General features: G+C 45.6%; 1 protein-coding gene across 1 annotated transcript in view; it reads left to right on the top strand.

Moving 5' to 3' along the window:
• Positions 1-15,200, top strand: part of LOC137532503 (netrin-4-like) — an 84,625-nt gene extending 69,425 nt beyond the window's left edge. The window contains exons 6-10 of the mRNA XM_068253072.1: positions 5,489-5,702; positions 7,063-7,196; positions 9,320-9,388; positions 10,308-10,478; positions 14,462-15,200. Coding sequence (XP_068109173.1) covers positions 5,489-5,702; positions 7,063-7,196; positions 9,320-9,388; positions 10,308-10,478; positions 14,462-14,598 — 725 coding nt within the window. The 3' untranslated portion in view covers positions 14,599-15,200. The remainder of the gene's footprint in view (positions 1-5,488; positions 5,703-7,062; positions 7,197-9,319; positions 9,389-10,307; positions 10,479-14,461) is intronic.
• The last annotated feature ends 7,205 nt before the right edge of the window (positions 15,201-22,405 follow it).

Raw genomic sequence — 22,405 nt, 5'->3', positions numbered from 1 at the left:
GGGCTGTAATGCCAGTGCTTTGTTCCGTTAAGCCTCTGTCTCCTTCTGTGATACATCTGTGGCATTAGCTATGCTCATTCAATTAAGTCTTGGCTTTTTGTTTGTAGCCTGATAATCCGGCGAGCCTGTGTATGCGGAACACAGCTGTGAGTGAGGCGAGGGGGGGGGGGGGGGGGGGGGCACTATCGGAACAGCTTCATTATGGTCTGTGTTAAAGGGCAGTTATGCATTAAATGATTACTGATACAAAAGATAGTACATTTTAAAATACACATAAACAAATAAGAAGTACGTTTCTTCCTATGTTGCTTTCAATTACAGTAGGTAGTAGAAATCTGACGGAACTGACATATTTTTGACTAGTCCATCTCTTCATGGGGGATTCTCAGTATTTCATTTATTCTTTATAAAAGCACTCACTCCATGGAAAGGATCTGTACAAAGATGCAGGCCACACCCCCTACCTGTTTGCGCACTGTTCTGGCAGTTGGATGGAACAACCGCCGTTCACCAAGTGCTTTTGAAAATAAAGAAAACCCTGAGAATCCCCTATGAGGAGATGATCTAGTCCAAAACCTGAAAGTTCTGTCAGATTTCTACTACCCACTGGAAGTGACAGCGACATGGGAAGAAATTAATGTATAGCACAATTTACTTTTTATTTATTTGTTTTTATGTATTAAAATTTTTTTTGCAATCCCTTCTCCCTCCAATCTACTGGCTTAAAGATCCTCCACTGCAAGTCTGAGTTCAGAGTTCAGTTGGTGTGTTGCAACTCTGTGGAAAGACAGATTGATGATAATTAAAGAGACACTGAAGCGAAAAAAAAAATTATGATATTATGATTTGTATGTGTAGTACAGCTAAGAAATAAAACATTAAGATCAGATACATCAGTCTAATTGTTTCCAGTACAGGAAGAGTTGAGAAACTCCAGTTGTTATCTCTATGCAAACAAGCCATTAAGCTCTCCGACTAATGCTGGGAATACACGGTTCGTTTTTGCCTTCGTTTAAACCTTCGTTTCGATTGTGCCTTTTGTCCTTTTCGATCCCGAAATAATCGATCATACGGTTAATATCACCACCCACGGTTTCGTTTTTTTTTCGATTCTGATGGTTTCGTTTTTCCAATGATCGAAGGCTGCAAAGAAACGAAACGAAAATCCCTTTTTACAGGGACGGACTAGCATAAACGAATATATAATCGATCTGAACAGCCATCAAGCCTACCAATGGCTCGATTAGATGGATAAAGAGAGATAATATCAAACATGTTCGATCACTAGTCCTTCGTTTTTGGGGTCTATTAATCGAAACTATAATGAGATTATGACTATTTTCACATACGTTTTCAACACTCGATTCGTTTACCGAACGAATCGAAGGTTTAAACGAAGGCAAAAACGAACCGTGTATTCCCAGCATAAGTTAGTCGTGGAGAGGGCTGTTATCTGACTTTTATTATCTCAACTGTAAGTGAACTGTTTACTTTTTCTCTGCTAGAGGAAAGGTCATTACTTCACAGACTGCTCTGAAAGAATCATTTTGAATGCTGAGAGTTGTGTAATCTGCACATATTATAGAATAATGCAATGTTAGAAAAAACACTATATACCTGAAAATAAAAGTATGAGAATATTTTCTTTGCTGCTAATCTTCTAGTAATTATTCATAGTACACAACCAATTCATTATATCATATATTTTTTTTTCGCTTCAGTGTCTCTTTAAAGGACACCTTAACTGAGTGGGATATGGAGGCTGCCATATTTATTTCCTTTTAACCAGTACCAGTTGCCTGGTGACCCTGCTGATTTTTCATGTATCGTTAATATCCCACATCTGAAACATGCATGTGGCTAATCCAGTTATACTTCTGATCTGCATGCTTGTTCATGGTTTATGGCGAAACGTATTAAAAGCAGAGGATCAGCAGGATAGCCAAGCAATCTGCATTGATTAAAAGGACATAAATATACCTCCATATCCCTCTCAGTTCAGGTGTGCTTTAACCACTTGAGGACCCACCCTTTACTCCCCCTTAAGGACCAGCGCTGTTATTTGTGATCTGTGCTGGGTGGGCTCTACAGCCCCCAGCACAGATCAGGGTGCATCCAGAGCGATCAGATCGCCCCCCTTTTTCCCCCACTATGGGGATGATGTGCTGGGGGGGTCTGATCGCTCCTGCCTGCCGGTGTTGCGGGGGGGGGGGCACCTCAAAGCCCCCCTCCGCGGCGAAATCCCCCCCCCTCCCTCTCCTACCTGGCCCCCCTGGTGTTCCGGGCTGCACAGGACGCTATCCGTCCTGTGCAGCCAGTGACAGGACGTCCCCTGTCACATGGCGGCGATCCCCGGCCGCTGATTGGCCGGGGATCGCCGATCTGCCTTACGGCGCTGCTGCGCAGCAGCGCCGTACAATGTAAACAAAGCGGATTATTTCCGCTTGTGTTTACATTTAGCCTGCGAGCCGCCATCGGCGGCCCGCAGGCTATTCACGGAGCCCCCCACCGTGAATTGACAGGAAGCAGCCGCTCGCGCGAGCGGCTGCTTCCTGATTAATCAGCCTGCAGCTGGCGACGCAATACTGCGTCGCTGGTCCTGCAGCTGCCACTTTGCCGACGCGCGGTATGAGTGCGCGGTCGGCAAGTGGTTAAAGATCCCCCACAGCAAGCCTGATTTCATCTTTCAGTTGTTGCAACTCTGTGGAAAGACTGATGCTTATTAACCACCCTGGCGTTCTGATTAAATCGCCAGGGTGGCTGCGGGAGGGTTTTTTTTAAATAAAAAAAAAACTATTTCATGCAGCCAACTGAAAGTTGGCTGCATGACAGCCCACTAGAGGGCGCTCCGGAGGCGATCTTCCGATCACCTCCGGCGCCCAGAATAAACAAGGAAGGCCGCAATGAGCGGCCTTCCTTGTTTTGCTTATATCGTCGCCATAGCGACGAGCGGAGTGACGTCATCGACGTCAGCCGACGTCCTGACGTCAGCCGCCTCCGATCCAGCCCTTAGCGCTGGCCGGAACTTTTTGTTCCGGCTGCGCAGGGCTCAGGCGGCTAGGGGGGCCCTCTTTCGCCGCAGCTCGCGGCGAATCGCCGCAGAGCGGCGGCGATCAGGCAGCACACGCGGCTGGCAAAGTGCCGGCTGCGTGTGCTGCTTTTTATTTCATCAAAATCGGCCCAGCAGGGCCTGAGCGGCAGCCGCTGGCGGTGTTGGACGAGCTGAGCTCGTCCAGACCGCTCAGCTGGTTAAAGTGGCTGGTATAAAAATGGTTTCACACTGGTTTTGTAAGATTAAAAACAACAAATTGAGGAGAGTTAACATTTATTGTGACTAGTTTAATGGAAATGCAAAGTGAAGTTCCTTTAAAGAATACACATGGATTAAGCTTGCAGCCAGTGAAGTCAGCATAGAGCAAGAATACCTGATCTTAAACTAATTTTGTATCAGTGATTCAGGGTGGAGAATTTGATAAAATAGCCAGGCAAGTAGTGACGATGCAGGTTTATATTTATATATACCGTATATATATATATATATATATATATATATATATATATATATATATATATATATATATATATACATACAGTGGGTTGCAAAAGTATTCGGCCCCCTTGAAGTTTTCCACATTTTGTCATATTACTGCCACAAACATGAATCAATTTTATTGGAATTCCACATGAAAGACCAACACAAAGTGGTGTACACATGAGAGGTGGAAGAAAAATCATACATGATTCCAAACAGTTTTTACAAATAAATAACTGCAAAGTGGTGTTTGCATAATTATTCGGTCCCCTTTGATCTGAGTGCAGTCAGTTGCCTATAGACATTGCCTGATGAGTGCTAATGACTAATTAGAGTGCACCTGTGTGTGATCTAATGTCAGTATAAGTACAGGTGCTCTGTGAGGGCCTCGGGTTGTCTAAGAGAATATTGGGAGCAACAACACCGTGAAGTCCAAAGAACACACAAGACAGGTCAGGGATCAAGTTATTGAGAAGTTTAAAGCAGGCTTAGGCTACACAAAGATTTCCAAAGCCTTGAACATCCCACGGAGCACTGTTCAAGCGATCATTCAGAAATGGAAGGAGTATGGCACAACTGTAAACCTACCATGACAAGGCCATCCACCTAAACTCACAGGCTGAACAAGGAGAGCGCTGATCAGAAATGCAGTCAAGAGGCCCATGGTGACTCTGGACGAGCTGCAGAGATCTACAGCTCCGGTGGGAGACTCTGCCCATAGGACAACTATTAGTCATGCACTGTACAAAGTTGGCCTTTATGGAAGAGTGGCAAGAAGAAAGGCATTGTTAACAGAAAGCATAAGAAGTCCCGTTGGCAGTTTGCCACAAGTCACGTGGGGGACACAGCAAACCATATGGAAGAAGGTGCTCTGGTCAGATGAGACCAAAGTGGAACTTTTTGGCCAAAATGCAAAACGCTATGTGTGGCAGAAAACTAACACTACACATCACTCTGAGCACACCATTCCCATTGTCAAATATGGTGGTGGCAGCATCATGCTCGGGGGTGCATCTCTTTAGCAGGGACAGGGAAGCTGGTCAGAGTTGATGGGAAGATGGATGGAGCCAAATACAGGGCAAACTTGGAAGAAAACCTCTTGGAGACTGCAAAAGACTTGAGACTGGGGCGGAGGTTCACCTTCCAGCAGGACAATGACCCTAAACATAAAGCCAAGGCAACAATGGAATGGTTTAAAACAAAACATATCTATGTGTTAGAATGGCCCAGTCAAAGTCCAGATCTAAATCCAATCGAGTGCGGCTCTAGACAAGACTACCCACTGTCACCTTTTCTCTTTGCAATGGCAATAGAACCAAGGGCAATGATGATCAAGAAAGCTAGCAATATAACTGGGATCCGCATTGGGAACTTAGAAGAGCGAATATCGCTCTAGGCAGACAATACACTATTATATTTGGGGACCCGAAGACTCTCTAACAAATGTTTGACCTAAAGATTTTGGTAAAGAAGCATGTCAAATCGTTGCCATAATATTTACGTACATGTATGATTACATGTATTTTATACACATTATCATTGTGTCTGTATGTATGTTCTATTAATATACTCAATAAACTTATGAGTTTTAAAAAAAATTGGGGGGAGTGTGATTCCAGTCCTAAATTGCCACCACTATTTTCTCTATCACTAAAGTGCTCTTATTGGTCAACTGTCTCTTGACCAGTGCCCACATAACCTGTCACCACAGTCACATGACCAGAGATAGTGACAGTTGGCCAATGAGAGCAGCTTAATGAGAGAGGAAGGGTGGGTACAACTTATGACTAAGGACTGCCATACACATTTGGACATGGGTTCACCTTAAAAAAGGAATAAAACAATGAACACCACCATACTTCAGGTGTCCTTTAAAGAGAGATGACATGCCATAACAGAATATGACTGTTGTTGTTTATAGAAATGCAGTGACAAGTTCATACTCTTTCCACGCAGAATGCTTCTGTAACGCCATTGGTTCCATCAATGGGTCATTAAATCGCAGTTGGAAATGTAACCCCAGGACGGGCTTCTGTTATTGCAAACCCGGTGTGGCCGGCCCATACTGTGACAGCTGCTTGGTGGGGTACTGGGGGTTCGGAGAAAATGGCTGCCGCCCATGTGACTGTGCGAGGGACTGTGACCCGGATAACGGAGAGTGCAGAAGCAGGTACGCCACAGTTTAATGACATTTTCTAGGAGCTGAGATAACTATGGGGGTGATTTACAAAGCCGTGTTATGCTGTAACTCTTAGATTGATGCTTTTAATTTTACATAAGTAAAAGTTTACACATGTAAAGTGTTACTGCTCAAAAGTTAAAGAGTGCAGTGACATGTAGTAGAATGAAGTGGCATCACTAGGTGGGTGCGTTAGGAGCAGACCATACCAGGTGTCACAACCAGAGAGGTGGACCAAGCTCAAGACCTCATTCACACCGAAAACGCAAGCATTTTGCGTTTTTGTGTGCTTTTTTTCCCCTCCCGGTGCTCCACTGCATGCTGCATTTCTGGTAAAAGCTCTTTTCTAAGCGCTTTTCCAGAGTGGTTTTGTAATTCACTCCCTGACTCAAGTCAGCACGCAAGTCAGGAAGTGAATTCTTTGACCCGGAAAAGAATAAATACAATGTACTTATTCTAAAAAAAATAGTCGTCCGATTGGATTTTGGTTAAACCAAAATTTGGATTTTGTTGTTGGTTATGATAGATAGGAATTGGTTCGTTGATCGTGTAGTGAACATTTTTTCTTGACATCAGAATTATCGGATCGCTCAAATGATTTTTCACTAGAAATTGGATCGTTAGTGGCCACCTCAAGTGACACCATGAGTTTCCGCACTGGGTGACACCAACCCTAGTGACGCCTCTGGTAGAATGCAGTAAACTATTCAGGATGCCTACTTTTGCATTAATTGGCCTGGTTTCACCATCAGAAACACTTCCTATATTTATATTGGTGTATAGGGATGATCAATGAGATGCAAATATTTCCGAGTTCACGCAGGATTATGTAAATTTTTATGCAAACATATGCAGCTTGTAAATGGATCAATCAAATTAAACCTTGGTGGGACTTGATTGGTCCATTTCAAGCTACATAAATGTACATACAAATTTACATAATCAAGCATGAACTCAGAAATATTTGCATCTGATTGATCATCCCTATTGCTGTATATTGGTAGCCCTGCCCTCTCAGTGATGTCACAGCCTAGGCTCTTTAGCTGTTCTCTTCCCAGAGCCTTCTGGGAGGCCATGTATATTTTCTACACCTGTTATCTGGTCACTCTGCCATTATTTCATGCATTATATAGTTAACAGATGTTATGTTTTGAGCACTAAGAGTTTACACTATAAACTAACAGCATAAATCCATGCATTACAGAAAAATGCTGCTCTGTGAATCAACCCTATTTGTAACTTGCTAGAGAATTTCTATTAGCAATACATCTTTACTTAAAAAAAAGATATGTTTAAGCACAGCTTGATTCTGATTTCTATTTTCATGTTGCATTAATACCCTATTTTGCAGCAAAGAGAATGAACATTATTTCAACATTCCTATTGGTGGGAGAATTCCTGACCTCATAGACATTCCAACCAATGACAGCGAGGATGACTGGAAGTGGGACAGCGAAAAGGGGTTTTCAGCATTAAGACATCCAGGTAATGTAGAAACAGAAAAGGAAACCGGGTCCACAGCTCTGCTCCATCCAGAGTGCACTATAGATACCAGCAAGTCATAAGCTTAGCTCATACCTATCCCCTCTGCTTATCTGGCAACATAGCCTAACTGCAACTCATGTAATTACAAAGTAAATATTTAAGAAGAGGGAAGCCTCTGGATCCTATAGAGCAGGGATGTCAAACCGGTACTACGAGGGCCGGGGTCCTCACACATTTTTGACACAGCTCAAATGAATTGAAGGGTCTGAATCAGGAAAGGTGTGGTCCATCAGGTAGAACACATTCCTCTCTTTCTCAGTCCATCCTAAACACTGTCATGGATCTGGCCCTCCAGGCTTGGAGTTCGACACGTGCTATAGAGGCTTCCCACACCATCCTTTAGGCCCCGGTCGCCAAAGCGCAGACATACCGGGCTTATTGGTAATCACATAAAGACCACACTCTGCAGGCGTGAGCGGGTCCGTACAGTTCCTGCAGAGTACACACAAGCGGCTTTGTGCTACTGTGCAGGTGTGGCTGTGCTCGCTTGGGTATAGCACGGCCCCACTCATGCTAGAAGAGAAGGGCAGCTCCAGTTTTGAGGGGTCTTCAGCAAGCAGCGGAGACCGGAGGACAGCATGGGAAGCCTCAGAAGAATCCAAAACTGCCTGTGTTGCTGGTTGGGAAGACACATAGCATGTCTTCCTGACTCTCTAGGGGTAGGCAGGGGAGGTATTTTTCTTAAAGAGACCCTAAGCACTAATTAAAAATGAAATTGGGACTTACCTGGGCCTTCCTCTAGCCCACCGTAGACCGCAAGGTCCCCCGGCATCCTGGCTCCGTGGCGTTCTGATTAAATCGCCAGGGTGGCTGCGGGAGGGTTTTTTTTAAATAAAAAAAAAACTATTTCATGCAGCCAACTGAAAGTTGGCTGCATGAAAGCCCACTAGAGGGCGCTCCGGAGGCGATCTTCCGATCGCCTCCGGCGCCCAGAATAAACAAGGAAGGCCGCAATGAGCGGCCTTCCTTGTTTTGCTTATATCGTCGCCATAGCGACGAGCGGAGTGACGTCATCGACGTCAGCCGACGTCCTGACGTCAGCCGCCTCCGATCCAGCCCTTAGCGCTGGCCGGAACTTTTTGTTCCGGCTACGCTGGGCTCAGGCGGCTAGGGGGGCCCTCTTCCGCCGCTGCTCGCGGCGAATCGCCGCAGAGCGGCGGCGATCAGGCAGCACACGCGGCTGGCAAAGTGCCGGCTGCGTGTGCTGCTTTTTATTTCGTTAAAATCGGCCCAGCAGGGCCTGAGCGGCAGCCGCTGGCGGTGTTGGACGAGCTGAGCTCGTCCAGACCGCTCAGCTGGTTAATAGACGACTTTAGCCTGAAGTCGTCAGGGCTGCTTCCTGCTTTGACTATATGCGTCATCACGCCGGCCGGCATGAGAGTCCTGCACAAGCGTGGTTCAATATTAGAGGACTGCACAAGCACAGGACTCTCATGACGGCTACGTGACGACACATAGCCGCCTGGCGTGATTACGGAGCCACCAGCTGGGACTGGGAGGGGAGCAAGGAGGATGCCGGGGGTCCTTGCAGCCTACAATGGGCTGGAGGAAGCCTCTGGTAAGTCCCAATTTCATTTTTTAATTAGTGCTGAGGGTCCCTTTAAACAAACCTGAAGCCACCCTGGAAAAAAGAAAAAGATACTCACCTACATTTAGGGTAGTCTCTGGCTACCATAGAGCCTTCCTGGTCCTCTTTGTGCCCTCGTTCCCCCGCTGGCCCCCGTGAAAGTCCGCACCTTTGGGACTCCTCGCAAAGCTTCATAGGCAATTGTGTCCTCAGGTGCATCCGTACTGAGTATGCATGTGGGCAGTACAGACACGCTCTTTTTTGGAAGTACACGGGAACACGAGTACTACTGGTTCCCATTAGGCTGATTTACAATTTTGCGGTGTGGTTCTCCCGCAGCGGTAGAGGCTGCCACAGGAAATCATTGCACCACACCAAAGCCCCTTTCATATTACCTTGTTAGTTGCAATGCTGGTGAAATTGTGTTAGCAGAGATGATTGACTTATTCTGTAAATATTCTCATCTTTGCTCTTCTTTCCCTTTTCATGTTCACAGAGAAGTGTGTGTGCAAAGAGCGGATGTTGGGGAGCATCACGGATTTCTGTCAGATGAAATATGCTTATGGTAAGTCCAAGCTCTTGTGGTCCTGAATCCACACAGTCTGCTCTGCTTGTAGTGGTGTCTGCTTCTGCTGCGATGCAGTCTTGTAAACAATGAGCCTTAGGATAAACAGCGCTAGTAGGCTTTGTCCTAGCAACCAATCAGATTCTGGATTGCATTTTGTTAGTTTGCATGAATGTTAAAATGGCCTTAAGGATAATAAAACCTTCCATAAGTACTTTGATTATTCTGATTGATTTTTGACCAATTCAATCACTTGGATTGACTTTGCCAGTAAGCTATTGCTCCAACTTATCCACTCTATTGACATTTGATCTGAATAATCCAGAGGCTTCCCCCATCCCCTTCACTGTTCCAGCACTGGGACGGTGACCCCCCTAAAGCCCATCATCAATAACTTGTTGACTGAGCTTGGCCACACTGTACACCTGGCTGCACGGTAGCATGGAGTCAGGAACAGGCTCAGCGTTTTCTGCCAAGCCCAGTGGTGACTCCTTGCTACTGCACAAGCGCAAGTTTTCCTGCACTGTGTTCCCACGCTCATTCGCATACAGGAGTCCCAGTGCTGGATTGGTAGTCAGAAGGAGGATGAGGGAAGCCTTTGGAGGATCCTGAAGCTTGCCTCCACCCAAGTGTCACAATTTTAGACCTTGTAGAACCTCCAGGTTTGCTTTAAGCAGCCTTGGGGACACACCCAGTACACACTCTACATTCTCTAACAAGATGGCTCCAACTAGCTACCGGTACTTCAGGTAATGTGACCAAACCTGATTTTTAGCTGCAGAATCCTTGCTTCAAACAAAGAAAGGTAACATTTGGGCACTATGTAGATTTGAGGTTTTTTTTTTTTAGAAAGGGGGCTGGAGTTAGACTTTCAGCAGGTTAGTAAACTGTAACCGATGTATAATTGTTTTTGTTGTAGTGATTAAAGCCCGCATCCTGTCAGCTCACGACAAAGGCACTCACGCGGAGGTGGTGGTGAAAGTCCGGAAGGTTTTGAAATCCGGCAAAGTGAAAATTGGACGAAACAACAGAAGCATCTACCCAGAATCCTGGACCAATCGTGGCTGCACTTGTCCCATACTTAACCCAGGTACATCCTGCAACAGTATGGCAATACAGTATAGTCTCATTATAGTCAACTCCAAGGGACCGGGAAAAGTTGTTTACTATAGCATAAGTTTACTATATTAGAAATTGTCCTAGAAACAGCCCAGCATGCCCTGTTACATTATCTGCTGCAAAGGAGCAACTCTGTCCTCCCATTGGAAGTACAGTACATGCACTAGCACATTTGATGGACTACAAGATTAAGTATACCTTAGGGCTGCATAGCCAGGCTGGACATATTGCTGGTACAGTATCCAGGGCTCCTTAATTGCAGCTGTCACTGAATAGAGCAGCAGACCATGGATTTCACACTGACATATGATGCATGCACCATCCATTTTTTACTATATCTAGAGTTAGCATCACGCAGGGGCCAAAAAACATGTTTCTTATAACAGAAGTTCTACTATATCAGTGTTTACTATACCGGGTGTTGCGCCCATAGACTTATAATGGAGATTGGCCATGACCTGGAGAGGTAGTTTACTATACCCGAATGTTTACTGTACCCGAGTTTATAATACCGAGATTATACTGTAGAGCCGACAATGGCAGATCAGATCGCACAATCTCATGTTTGCTATCCTTCTACATTCAGTGGACATACAATTTCATTTGTGGATCAGGCCAGAGAGGAAGCAGCCATCAGCAGCTGTTAGTGGTGGGCACGCGGTCACGGTGTGCAGCCTGTTGCACTCTCATCCGGTACTTAAAGGGTCATGAGTGGGAACCTCGCAGTGAATGCCAGTTTTCTATTCTCTCCCGGAAAGTGCTGACAGACACAGTGCCCTCTGTTCCCGCACGTCTGGGCTGCTCGGGGCACCAGATCAGTTGCGTCTGTCTCTTGTCCAAAAGTCTCATTCTACAAGTGCAGCTGAATGAATTGGACTGTTCATGAGATGTGAGCCTGTTCCCCTCCGCAGTGCCAGCTCCACAGACACTGAGCCTCCAGAATTCCTCTGTCCACTCCATCCGCAGCAGCTGATCGCGTCTTCCTACCCAAATATGTCAATAGATGTGGCAAGATTATTTGAATGCATAGTAAACTATTGTCATTATATTAATGCATAGTTACAAACCAATGTCAATGAGATGCAGATAATTACAGCTTGCTTGGAAATGGACCAATCAAAAGTGACAGGAAGTGCCTTGGATTGGCCCACTTCCAAGCAGCTTGGAATTTGCACACGAACCTAAATCACTTGAACCTATCATTGACCATCTCAAGTGACAACATGCTCCCCAACTCCATGATTAGGGAATGAATGGTCTCTATAGGACAGACAGTTATGTACACACACTGGATTCCATTCCATTGGTTGTCAGGGGTGACAGTCTGTCCTGAGCAGAAAGGTTCCCTCCATTCTCTTCAGCAACCACCTAGTTGGATAATGCTTAGCTTACCATTACTGTAGTTTCTTCTACAGATTGTAGCGGGATTCCTCCTGCATGTCCTCGCCTCTTCATATTACAGAACATCAGTGGCGGCTCCAGGAATTTTTTTTTAGGGGGTGCTATGCAGGTGCTGGACCAATTTCCGGGGTAGCTGACGACCGGCGGAAAAATGGGTATGGCTACAGCCGCGGCGAAAAAATGGGCCATCATGACCGGATGAGGGCGGGGCTAACTAATTTAAAGTGAACCCATGGTGAGAGTGATATGGAGGCTGCCATATTTATTTCCTGTTAAACAATTCTAGTTGCCTGGCAGCCCTGCTGATCTATTTGGCTGCAGTAGTGAACTGAATTACACCAGCAACAAGCATGCAGCTAATCTTGTCAGTTCTGACAATATTGTCAGAAACCCCTGACCTGCTGCATGCTTGTTTAGGGTCTATGGTTGAAAGAATTAGAGGTAGAGGACCAACACGGCAGCCAGGCAACTGGTATTGCTTAAAAGGAGATAAATATGGCAGCCTCAATATTATTCTCACCTCGGGTTCCCTTTAAAAGTGCAACGCAACGCAAAGACAGAGGGCCCAAGTTTTGGTGACCCTTTCCCCAGACAATTCACATAATTGTGCAGGTTTTCTCAAGAAAATACACGTAATGTGAGCAGATTTGAACAAAAAACACGATCAATAACCCCAATATGCACAATCGTTATCAGATATGACCCCAATATGCACAATCGTTATCAGATATGACCCCAATATGCACAATCATTATCAGATATGACCCCAATATGCACAATTGTTATCAGATATGACCCCAATATGCACAATAGTTATCAGATATGACCCCAATATGCACAATCGTTAGCAGATATGACCCCAATATGCACAATCGTTAGCAGATCTGACCACAATATGCACAATCCTCAGCAGATCTGAACCCAATATGTACAATCCTCCGCAGATCTGACCCCAAAATGCACAATGCTCAGCAGATCTGACCCCAATATGCACAATGCTCAGCAGTTCTGACCACAATCAGCAGCACCACCTGAAAAAGAAAAGAAAAACCAATTTACTCACCTACAGTCAGAAGACCTCCTGTCCCGACCTCCTCCTGTCCCGACCTCCTTGTGGCGCGCAGCTCCCACGATCCTCTTCCTTCACGTGACTTCCTGCCTGCAGCCTGCATTACCCGGCGAGCAGGGCTACAGGAAGATGGCCGCACGAAGCCCTGCACTGCAGACTCCAAGTCTGCAGAGCAGGGCTTCGGGCGGCCATCTTACCGTAGCCCTGCTCTGCTGCTTCGGGCTGCCGCTGTGAACTGACTCGGCGTCTCTTAGACGCCTGAAGTCAGTTCACGCCAGGGGGTGCTTTGGGGGTGCTTGGACAAATTTAGGGGGTGCTTGAGGACTCCCAAGCACCCCCCTGGCGTTGCCACTGCAGAACATTCTGCTTAGTTCTCAGGACTGTTATCCAAAACCAGGGTTGGCCCCACAATATAGGCAAAGGAGACAACTGTAAGGGCCATTAGTCCTGCTGCCTTCACTTTTGCCCCATTCAGACCTCAGATCAACGCGGCGATAGACAAACCAACCTGCAGATCAGCACAGGCCCTGAGGCAGCGCAGCGCACAGTACCGTAGACTTCACATGCAGAAGTGATGTCACTCATCACTTCCTGCATTTGAATTAATGCGCACAGTTGCTGTGGCCACTCTGCTCTCCGGTCCTGCAATGATCTGGAGGTCTGTTGCCACGCTGATCTGGAGGTCTGAGACAGCGTGAGTGGGACAGGGAAAACCTTGTACTAGGGGCACAATTTAAACATTGCAGTAGCCCGGACAAATGGGCAAACACAGTAAAACGTGGGTTTTATCTGCTGTAGCACATTTTATTTTAAAACAATAATAGCTGAAATCTGAGAAATAATTTTTTTTTTCTTTCCTTCTTATTATTCACTTAAAAATCCATATAAATTAATTCTTAGCAAAAAGTACCACCCAAAGAAAGCCTAATTTGTGTGAACTGTATATATATATATATATATATATATATATATATATATATATATATATATATATATATATATATATATATATATATATATATATATATATATATAATATCGATATAAGTAACGTTGAAGTTATTGGCAAATGAATGGGAGGAGTGTGATGTGAAAATCACTCTGGTTTTTAAAAGGGAAAAAAACTAACTAGGAAGTGATTAAAATCATGCCTCATAGAGCCATATTAATCCATGACATCCCCTGTTGAGGACCAACCAGTCTGTATGCATGTTGGATTAGTATAGCTCTGTACAATTAACAAGCTGGCACATCATTGCATTCCAGTGGTTCTGGAGGTGTGCTTATCTTTCAGGGACAACAAAGGGATGATTTGCATATTCAGCAGTGATGCATTGTGGGAGACCTCATATGCTCACTCCAACCTGAGTAATCGCAAATACCTTCTGTTTTAAGATGGCAAAATTCTGTTTTACTTAGTTACAGAGAGCACTCTAAAGCGGAGCTCAGTCCCTGCCTGGATTAACATATCCTTTTATTTCCAGGGACAGACTACCTGATCGCTGGAGCAGAAGACAGCCGGACCAACAAACTCATTGTCAACATGAATAGCCTGGTCAAGCCATGGAAGGCCATCTGGGCTAAACAGGCCATTGATTTTATCCGGTCTGGCTGCAAGTAGGAGTTGAACTTTAAAGAGACTTGTGGCCCTTTGTCCGGTATTGCATTCCTGGAGGGGTCTTTTTGTCTATCCCCCATCTCTGGCAGTAGTAAACCCTTTCCTCCATCTGCACAAAAAAACAAATGTCTGGCTTCCCCCCCTCCCCGAAGGCTCAGTATGCATCTAATAGACAACCTTTTGGATACCGGTCTCTTATAGGTCTTCATATGACAATCTGGAACCCGTACAGCAGCACAGCTGAAGCCAAGATGCCTGCTTGATTATCTTCCTGTAGCCAATGATGCTTTAAATACAGGTGTCTTGTATGCAAAGTTGTCAGAAAACAGTCTTGTACCTGGATCTGTCATAATTATGGAAATATGACAATGTGGAGTATACAGTACTGGGAAGCAAAGCACAGATCAGGAAGAGAGCTAAGAAAATTCATATTCAATTGAGGACAGCCGCTGCGTTGTATGGCAAAGCTGCAAAGAAATATTTTAACTTGCCTTTGGCTTTCTGCATATGGACAAACCAAAGTAACAGCCAGCTTTTTTTTCTGGCGATATCCTGAGCGCTATAAAATATCTGTTTTTGTAAATAAAGGTTATGTTTAAACCATTGATCTGATGGAATAATGGGCAGTGACATGGCATACTTTACATTCGGTTTTCTCTGTTTGCGTCACTGCTGGTGAATTTCTCCTCACTCAAGTCTTGCAGACACCCAGAGCCCTAAGGGCAACTGTACACGGACATTGCATTAGACATTCACTGAAGCCAGATGGATATGGAGGCTGCCATATTTATTTCCTTTTAACCAGTACTAGTTGCCTGGCTGTCCTGCTGATCCTCTGCCTCTAATGCTTATAACCATAGACCCTGAGCAAGCATGCAACAGATCAGGTGTTTCTAACATTGTCAGATCTGACCGGATTAGCTGCATGCTTGTTTCTGGTGTTATTCAGACACTACTGCAGCCAAATAGATCAGCAGGCCTGCCAGGCAATTGGTATTGTTTACAAGGAAATAAATATGGCTGCCTCCATATCTCATTCACTTCAGGTGTCCTTTAAGCAGCAGTGTTAAATAGGAACTGTAACGGTAAAACGCAACCTGGGGGGTACTCACCTCGGGTGGGGGAAGCCTCAGGATCCTAATGAGGCTTCCCACGCCGTCCTGCGTCCCTCGGGGGTCTCGCTGTAGCCCTCCGTACAGCCGTGACGCAATATTTACCTTCCTGGCTCCTGCGCAGGCGCTCTGATGGCTGTCGGCTCCGAAGTAGGCGGAAATACCCGATCGCCGTCGGGTCCGCTCTACTGCGCAGGCGCCAGTCTCCGGCGCCTGCGCAGTAGAGCGGACCCGACGGAGATCGGGTATTTACGTCTATTTCCGAGCCGAATGCAGCCACAGCGCCCCCGCTGGAGCCAGCAAAGGTAAATATTGAAATTACAGTCGGGCCTGTCACCGGCTGTTCAGAGGGCTGCAGCGAGACCCCCGTGGGACGCAGGACGGCGTGGGAAGCCTCATTAGGATCCGGAGGCTTCCCCCACCCGAGGTGAGTACCCCCCAGGGGATCTTTTTCAAGTTACAGAGTCTCTTTAACCCAAGTAAAATCCATTCAGAATTGTGTTCTATGTTCCACTGTTAAGTCCAAGTGCAGCCTTTTCTGTTCTGCTGTATTTTAGGTGCCTTGGTTTGGATCAGTTGAATTTGTGGCTATGGGGTCCCAAGTGCTCATTTTGGGTGCCAGCTATTCAGAGGATGCATGTGGGCTCGGTGATGCCAACCTGTTGGGTCACTGTTAGGAGATAGGACTGAGGCTTGGCTAGAATATAGCGGAGCTCTGTAGGTTAGCGCTAGTCAATAAGGTAGGGGGAGATGTATAGATATGGGGTAGTCTTGGGGAGGTGGGTATACTTAGGGAGGTTAGGGCAAATAGATCAGGACCTTTATGAAATCTATTTGAAATCTTCCTGCGCCCACTACCCCTCTCCTACTCCCCCCCCCCCCCCCCCCAAGGGTTTATGTGTACCCCGTGCATTATTGATGGCTCACCCGTCAAGCCGACGCAAATCCTGGTCTCTTATAGTGTCTGGAGTAAACTTGATGAAGTCAGGACCCAGCCAACCTCCTTCACCAATAATATGACTTTGGCAGTTGAAATCTTTAGAACTGACACCCCCCCCCCCCCCTCCCTCCCTTGTGGTGGTAATAGATTTTCCAGCTGCTCTCCTTTCTGGGGATATTCCACTCTGTACTCCACGTAAGGGTCCAGGTGGGAGGAACTTCTGTTAATTAACTGAAGACTGCATTGGGGTACACTTCTAAAGAGTAAAGAGGCTTAAAAGCACCTGCTACTATTGTTCAGTCAAATGGATTGTGAATAAAGGGTAAATATCTGTAGGTTGTGTCTTCATTGAGAAGGTAATCCGACCTTCAATACACAAGCTCTTGTCTGTAGTAATGTTGCGCATCCCTGGCTGCTGTGAATAGCAGATGTAGTAGTCCGTTCATGTGATTACATCTCACGGCCGGGAGATGTAATGCAGTGTATGGACAATCTCCCACCATGCACAACAACGGCCAGGGGCACCACATCACCACAGATAGTGCAACCTCTGTTTCTGCAGCACAGGGATAGATAAATGGAGGCCCTCACATAGACTGGGAGCTATGGAGCAGTCCACCATAGGTAAGTAAGGTAGGTATGTGCCTACCCCAAAAAATACCCTTAGGGGAGGTTTGTTTTATATTTGTGGTGCTTGGGTCTCTTTAAAGGGTACCTGAGCTGACATATTGAGATAAACATGTGTATGTACAGTGCCAAGCATACAAATAACTTGGCTGCGGTTTCCCTTTTCTGTCTGAATGAATTAAATATTCAGGTGTGCAAGTGACGGTTTCTCTCTATTCACCACCTAGTCGGACTACAGGAACTGTTAAATGATGAGGAATTACAGTAATAAAATTCTTTCCTGCCAGAGAACAGCTTATAAGTGTAGGGGATAGATCAAAAAGGTAAATAGTTAAAAGATGTTGGCTTAGAATTGTGTGACACTGTGTGAAAGGTAGGGGTCATACTTGAGCAAATCAGCAGAGTTTTGCCGCAGACAAAAAAAAAGTGCATGCGGAATCGCATATAATGATAGTCTATAGTGTTGTGTTTTCCTGAGGCATATGTGATTCTGTATAGCTTTAAAGAAAAGACACAACGTGCACTACTTTCCACACAACGCTTGCAGTTTTCCAATAGCTACTGTAAAAAAAGCACTAGTTAAAACGCTCTGTAAATCGCACAATGGTGCGGCAAAGTGCTTGCAGGAAATTGACTTCCATTCCCGCACGAGCAAGTGTGTTCCCGCCGCACACACATGATGCAATTTCCCAGCAGATCAACAGGTAATCTGACAGGAATTTGCATTGTGTGTACATGTCCAAACTACTCTCGATTTATAGCGGGATTGATTTTCTGATATCTTCCCAAAATTGTTCCCGTAATCGATCGGTAGCTGATCGGCCTTGTCGGAAATAAATGGTTCCTTCCCATCGATCGGATGGGAAGTTGTATTGTGTGTACCCAGCATTAGAATATAGAGCAATGGTCCCCATACTTTTTTGGTCAAGGGCCGGGTCAACATACTTCAGACTGCTGGGGGGCCGGAGTATATATGAAATGATGTAGAAAAACAACATTGAGCCTAGGTATTCTAGACTGCGCCTATTAAAATGGGAAGCCCTCATTTCTCCCATTTAACCAGAGCAGATGTTGTGCCCTCCAACACTGCATGGGCAGATGGTGTGCCCCCCAGCACTGCATGTGCAGATAGTATGCCCCCAGACACAGCATGCGCAGATAGTATGCCCCCAGACACAGCATGCGCAGATAGTACGCCCCCCAGCACTGCATGCCCAGATAGTACGCCCCCCAGCACTGCATGCGCAGATAGTACGCCCCCCAGCACTGCATGCGCAGATAGTACGCCCCCCAGCACTGCATGCGCAGATAGTACGCCCCCCAGCACTGCATGCGCAGATAGTACGCCCCCCAGCACTGCATGCGCAGATAGTACGCCCCCCAGCACTGCATGCGCAGATAGTACGCCCCCCAGCACTGCATGTGCAGATAGTATGCCCCCAGACACAGCATGTGCAGATAGTATGCCCCCAGACACAGCATGTGCAGATAGTATGCCCCTCAGCACAGCATGTGCAGATAGTATGCCCCTCAGCACAGCATGTGCAGATAGTATGCCCCCAGACACAGCATGTGCAGATAGTATGCCCCCCAGCACTGCATGTGCAGATAGTATGCCCCCCAGCACTGCATGTGCAGATAGTATGCCCCCCAGCACTGCATGTGCAGATAGTATGCCCCCCAGCACTGCATGTGCAGATAGTATGCCCCCCAGCACTGCATGTGCAGATAGTATGCCCCCCAGCACTGCATGTGCAGATAGTATGCCCCCCAGCACTGCATGTGCAGATAGTATGCCCCCCAACACTGCATGTGCAGATAGTATGCCCCCCAACACAGCATGTGCAGCCTATTAGGTCCCCAATACAGTGCAGATATCGTGACCCTAACATAGCAAGTCATATGTGAGCCATAATGTCACCCAATGACCTGCAAAAGCCTGCAGCACAACCCAGAAGCCAGCAAATGACTGCTCTCTGGCTTCTATGTGGAAGGTTGGTGCCAGCACTGCTATTCTATATGCGGCCTGGCAATGTTTAAAGATGCAGCAGACTGCATTTATAAGTAATACATTTTGTGTGTGGGCAGTAAAAAAAAGCCTCAGGCCCGAGGTCCTTAGTTTGAGGACCACTGATATAGAGTATGGATGCAAAGTGTCACTTTGAGTTACTGGGCTCCATGTGTGGCTGCTGCTTAGACTGCATCAACTTACTGTTCAGGCTGCAAAGGGGTGGGCACAAAATCAGTCTGAGAAGACTACTAAGTATAGCAATGCAGTAACTGACCAGTTCTGAGAAGGCATTTGAAAGGACAACTGAAGTGAGAAATATATGGAGGCTGCCATATTAATTTCCTTTTATACAATACCCGTTGCCTGACAGCCCTGCTGGTCTATTGGGATGCAGTAGTGTCTGAATAACACCAGAAACAAGCATGAAGCTAATCTTTCAGATCTGACAATAATGTCAGAAACACCTGATCTGCTGCATGCTTGTTCAGGGTTTATGGCTAAAAGTATTAGAGGTAGAGGATTAGCAGTATAGCCAGGCGACTGGTATATGGAAGCCTCCAAACCCCTTTTAGCTTCAGTTGCCCTTGAAAAGTGATTTATTGGAGGTCAGCTAATAAAGGAGGTTCTACACACATAAAAAAAAACTGCAAGATCAGGGAAAACAGTCGGAGAGTAAAAGTACCCAACATCACATTACTTAGCTTATAAACTATATCTGTGACTTGCCTACAAAATTAATATCCTGGAAAAAATTTTTTAGCAAAAGAAAAGAATCAAATCTTGGAAAGTCACAAGGTAAAAAGGTGTTTAATCACTTCAAGTAACACTTTGTGCACGGCATGATAGGTGCAGTCCGGCTGATTCAGTGCATGTTGGAGGACAGAGCAGCGGTGAGATCCGGGGTTCAGGCACAGACAAGATCAAAGAACAGCATCCACAGCATAAAAGGGGGTAAGGCAAAGACTCACTACAGGTGAAACAGATTCATTACAGAAGTGTATGGTCTACTTAAAGCAAACCTGGGACGTAGAAAAGGACGACCGGGTCTCCACCTGAATTTAGGCAATTATAGCAAAGAGGCTTCCCATTCCTCCTCCATCGGCTGGATCCAGCGCTGAGACCCCAAAGTGCGGCCACACTGCAACTGGGCAGTAGAATGAACATGCTCGGACTTTAGCGGAAAAAGCCAAACCAGTTCGAGTCCATGCTATTGCACATACAGCTTGCACATACAGCTTGCACATACACAGTAGCATGGACCCGATCGGGCTCAACTTTTACCAAAGAAAGCAAGGCAGGTTTGTTCTAGTGCGCATGCGCAAGCTGTTGACAAATTATTTTTTGGGTGTCTCAGTGCTGAAATGGGCCGGTGGGGGAGGACGAGAAGCCTCTTTAGTATCCAGAGTCCTTCCCCTTCTGAGCCAAGTACCCCGTAGGGGCACTTTACCTACAGATACACTTTAAACATGTACATGTAAAACTTACACTCGTCAAGTTAATGTTAAGAAGTTGCCTTTCTGTCCAGCACTTTAAACTGAAGCTTGGCTGGATGTAGTGGACTTTAACAAGGCCTGTGTTGGAAAGGAATATTTTACAGTTACCCTGTTCCTACATGAGATAAGAGAACGTTTATGAACAGATGATAATTACAATCTGAATCCCTGCTGTGTCCCAGTGCAGTTTAAAGAGGAACTTCAGCCTAAACAAACATATTGTCATTAAGTTACATTAGTTATGTTAATTAAAATAGATAGTAGTTAATATAATCTCTTACCCACCCCGTTTCAAAAGGACAGGCAAATGTTTGATTTCATGAGGGCAGCCATCTTTTTGGTTGAAAGGAGGTGACAGGGAGCAGAAGATACAGTTCCAACTGTCCTGTGTGCTGATCACCCCTCCAGTTGCTAGGCAACGAGAACAACAACATAGGAAATCCCATCATGCTTTGCACAGTATCAGGGGAAAAAAAGCCCGGGCAGTTTTCTTTGAGCTTAGCTAAAGCTTAGCTAAAAATGCAGCTAAAAATGATGCTTTGGTAAGAAAAACTGTTAAAGAAACACCAAGCCTTTTCAGTTCTGCTGAGTAGATTTTTAGTCCGGAGGTTAACTTTAAATTGAGACTTGTCATTGTTTTACTTGTCTGCCCTTTTATCACTGTGTTGGGCTGTTTCATCTGCTGCCTGGGCCCATTACCAACAGCCAACACTCATAAAACTGCAAACACAGCTGCTGTCTGGAATACATAATGAAAAATTTTAAGAATTATGTTGAAGATCAACTTTACAAGTAACGAAGAACTTGTGGTAGCAGCACCTACAGTGGCAATGTACTGATAACTAGGTGTGCTTACAATCATATTAACTCCTAAAAAGTTATTACACTGTTTATACTACAGTAGAATCTTGTTATAGTAAACTGATATAGTAAACCTCTGGCTTTGGCTAACTCAGTCCCCAGGTCCTGACCATGCGTCTGTGAATATACAATGTGTGACCAATTCTAATATACAGTAGTAAAACTGCTGAAACAGTAAACTACGGCAGTAATTGGCCTGGTGAAGTTTACTATAAAGGGGATTTTACATAACCAGTAAACAAGCTACAGTCTGTGCTGGTCTTTGAGTATTCTGTCTCAAATACCCCCCCCCCCCCCCCCACCTTGTGAACACATTATCACCTCTCTATGCAAGTGCTGATAACATCTCTAAACAGGAGCTTCTGTGCACCAGTCAGGTGTTTGTCACAGGCATTGGAAAGGATTCTCTCTCTCTCCTCTTCTTCCCCCCCCCCCCCCCTTCCGTGCTTGGAAGCACTGTCATTTTTCTTTTGACGCTGGGTAACACAACCACATATCCAACGATGGCATGTGTAGCATCAAACGCTGCCATTTGACTACATGAAATTGCAGCTGAAAGGCAACAATCGTGCAGTTCAGCCATCTGTGGAAAAGGGGCCAAACTCTGTAGGTTGACATGAATGAAAATCAAAAACAGTTGTATATTGCATTTTAGCCACAGTATCATTTTATGTTATTGAAGCACACATAGTTACAAGTAGACTACCAACTTTACGTCAGGCAGAGACCATACAACCTCTGTGGGGTTTTTTCAGCAATAAATACC

The sequence above is a fragment of the Hyperolius riggenbachi genome, chromosome 9 (genome assembly GCF_040937935.1).
Source record: "Hyperolius riggenbachi isolate aHypRig1 chromosome 9, aHypRig1.pri, whole genome shotgun sequence".
Lineage (NCBI taxonomy): Eukaryota > Metazoa > Chordata > Amphibia > Anura > Hyperoliidae > Hyperolius > Hyperolius riggenbachi.
This window is presented reverse-complemented; position numbering and strand designations above follow the sequence as displayed.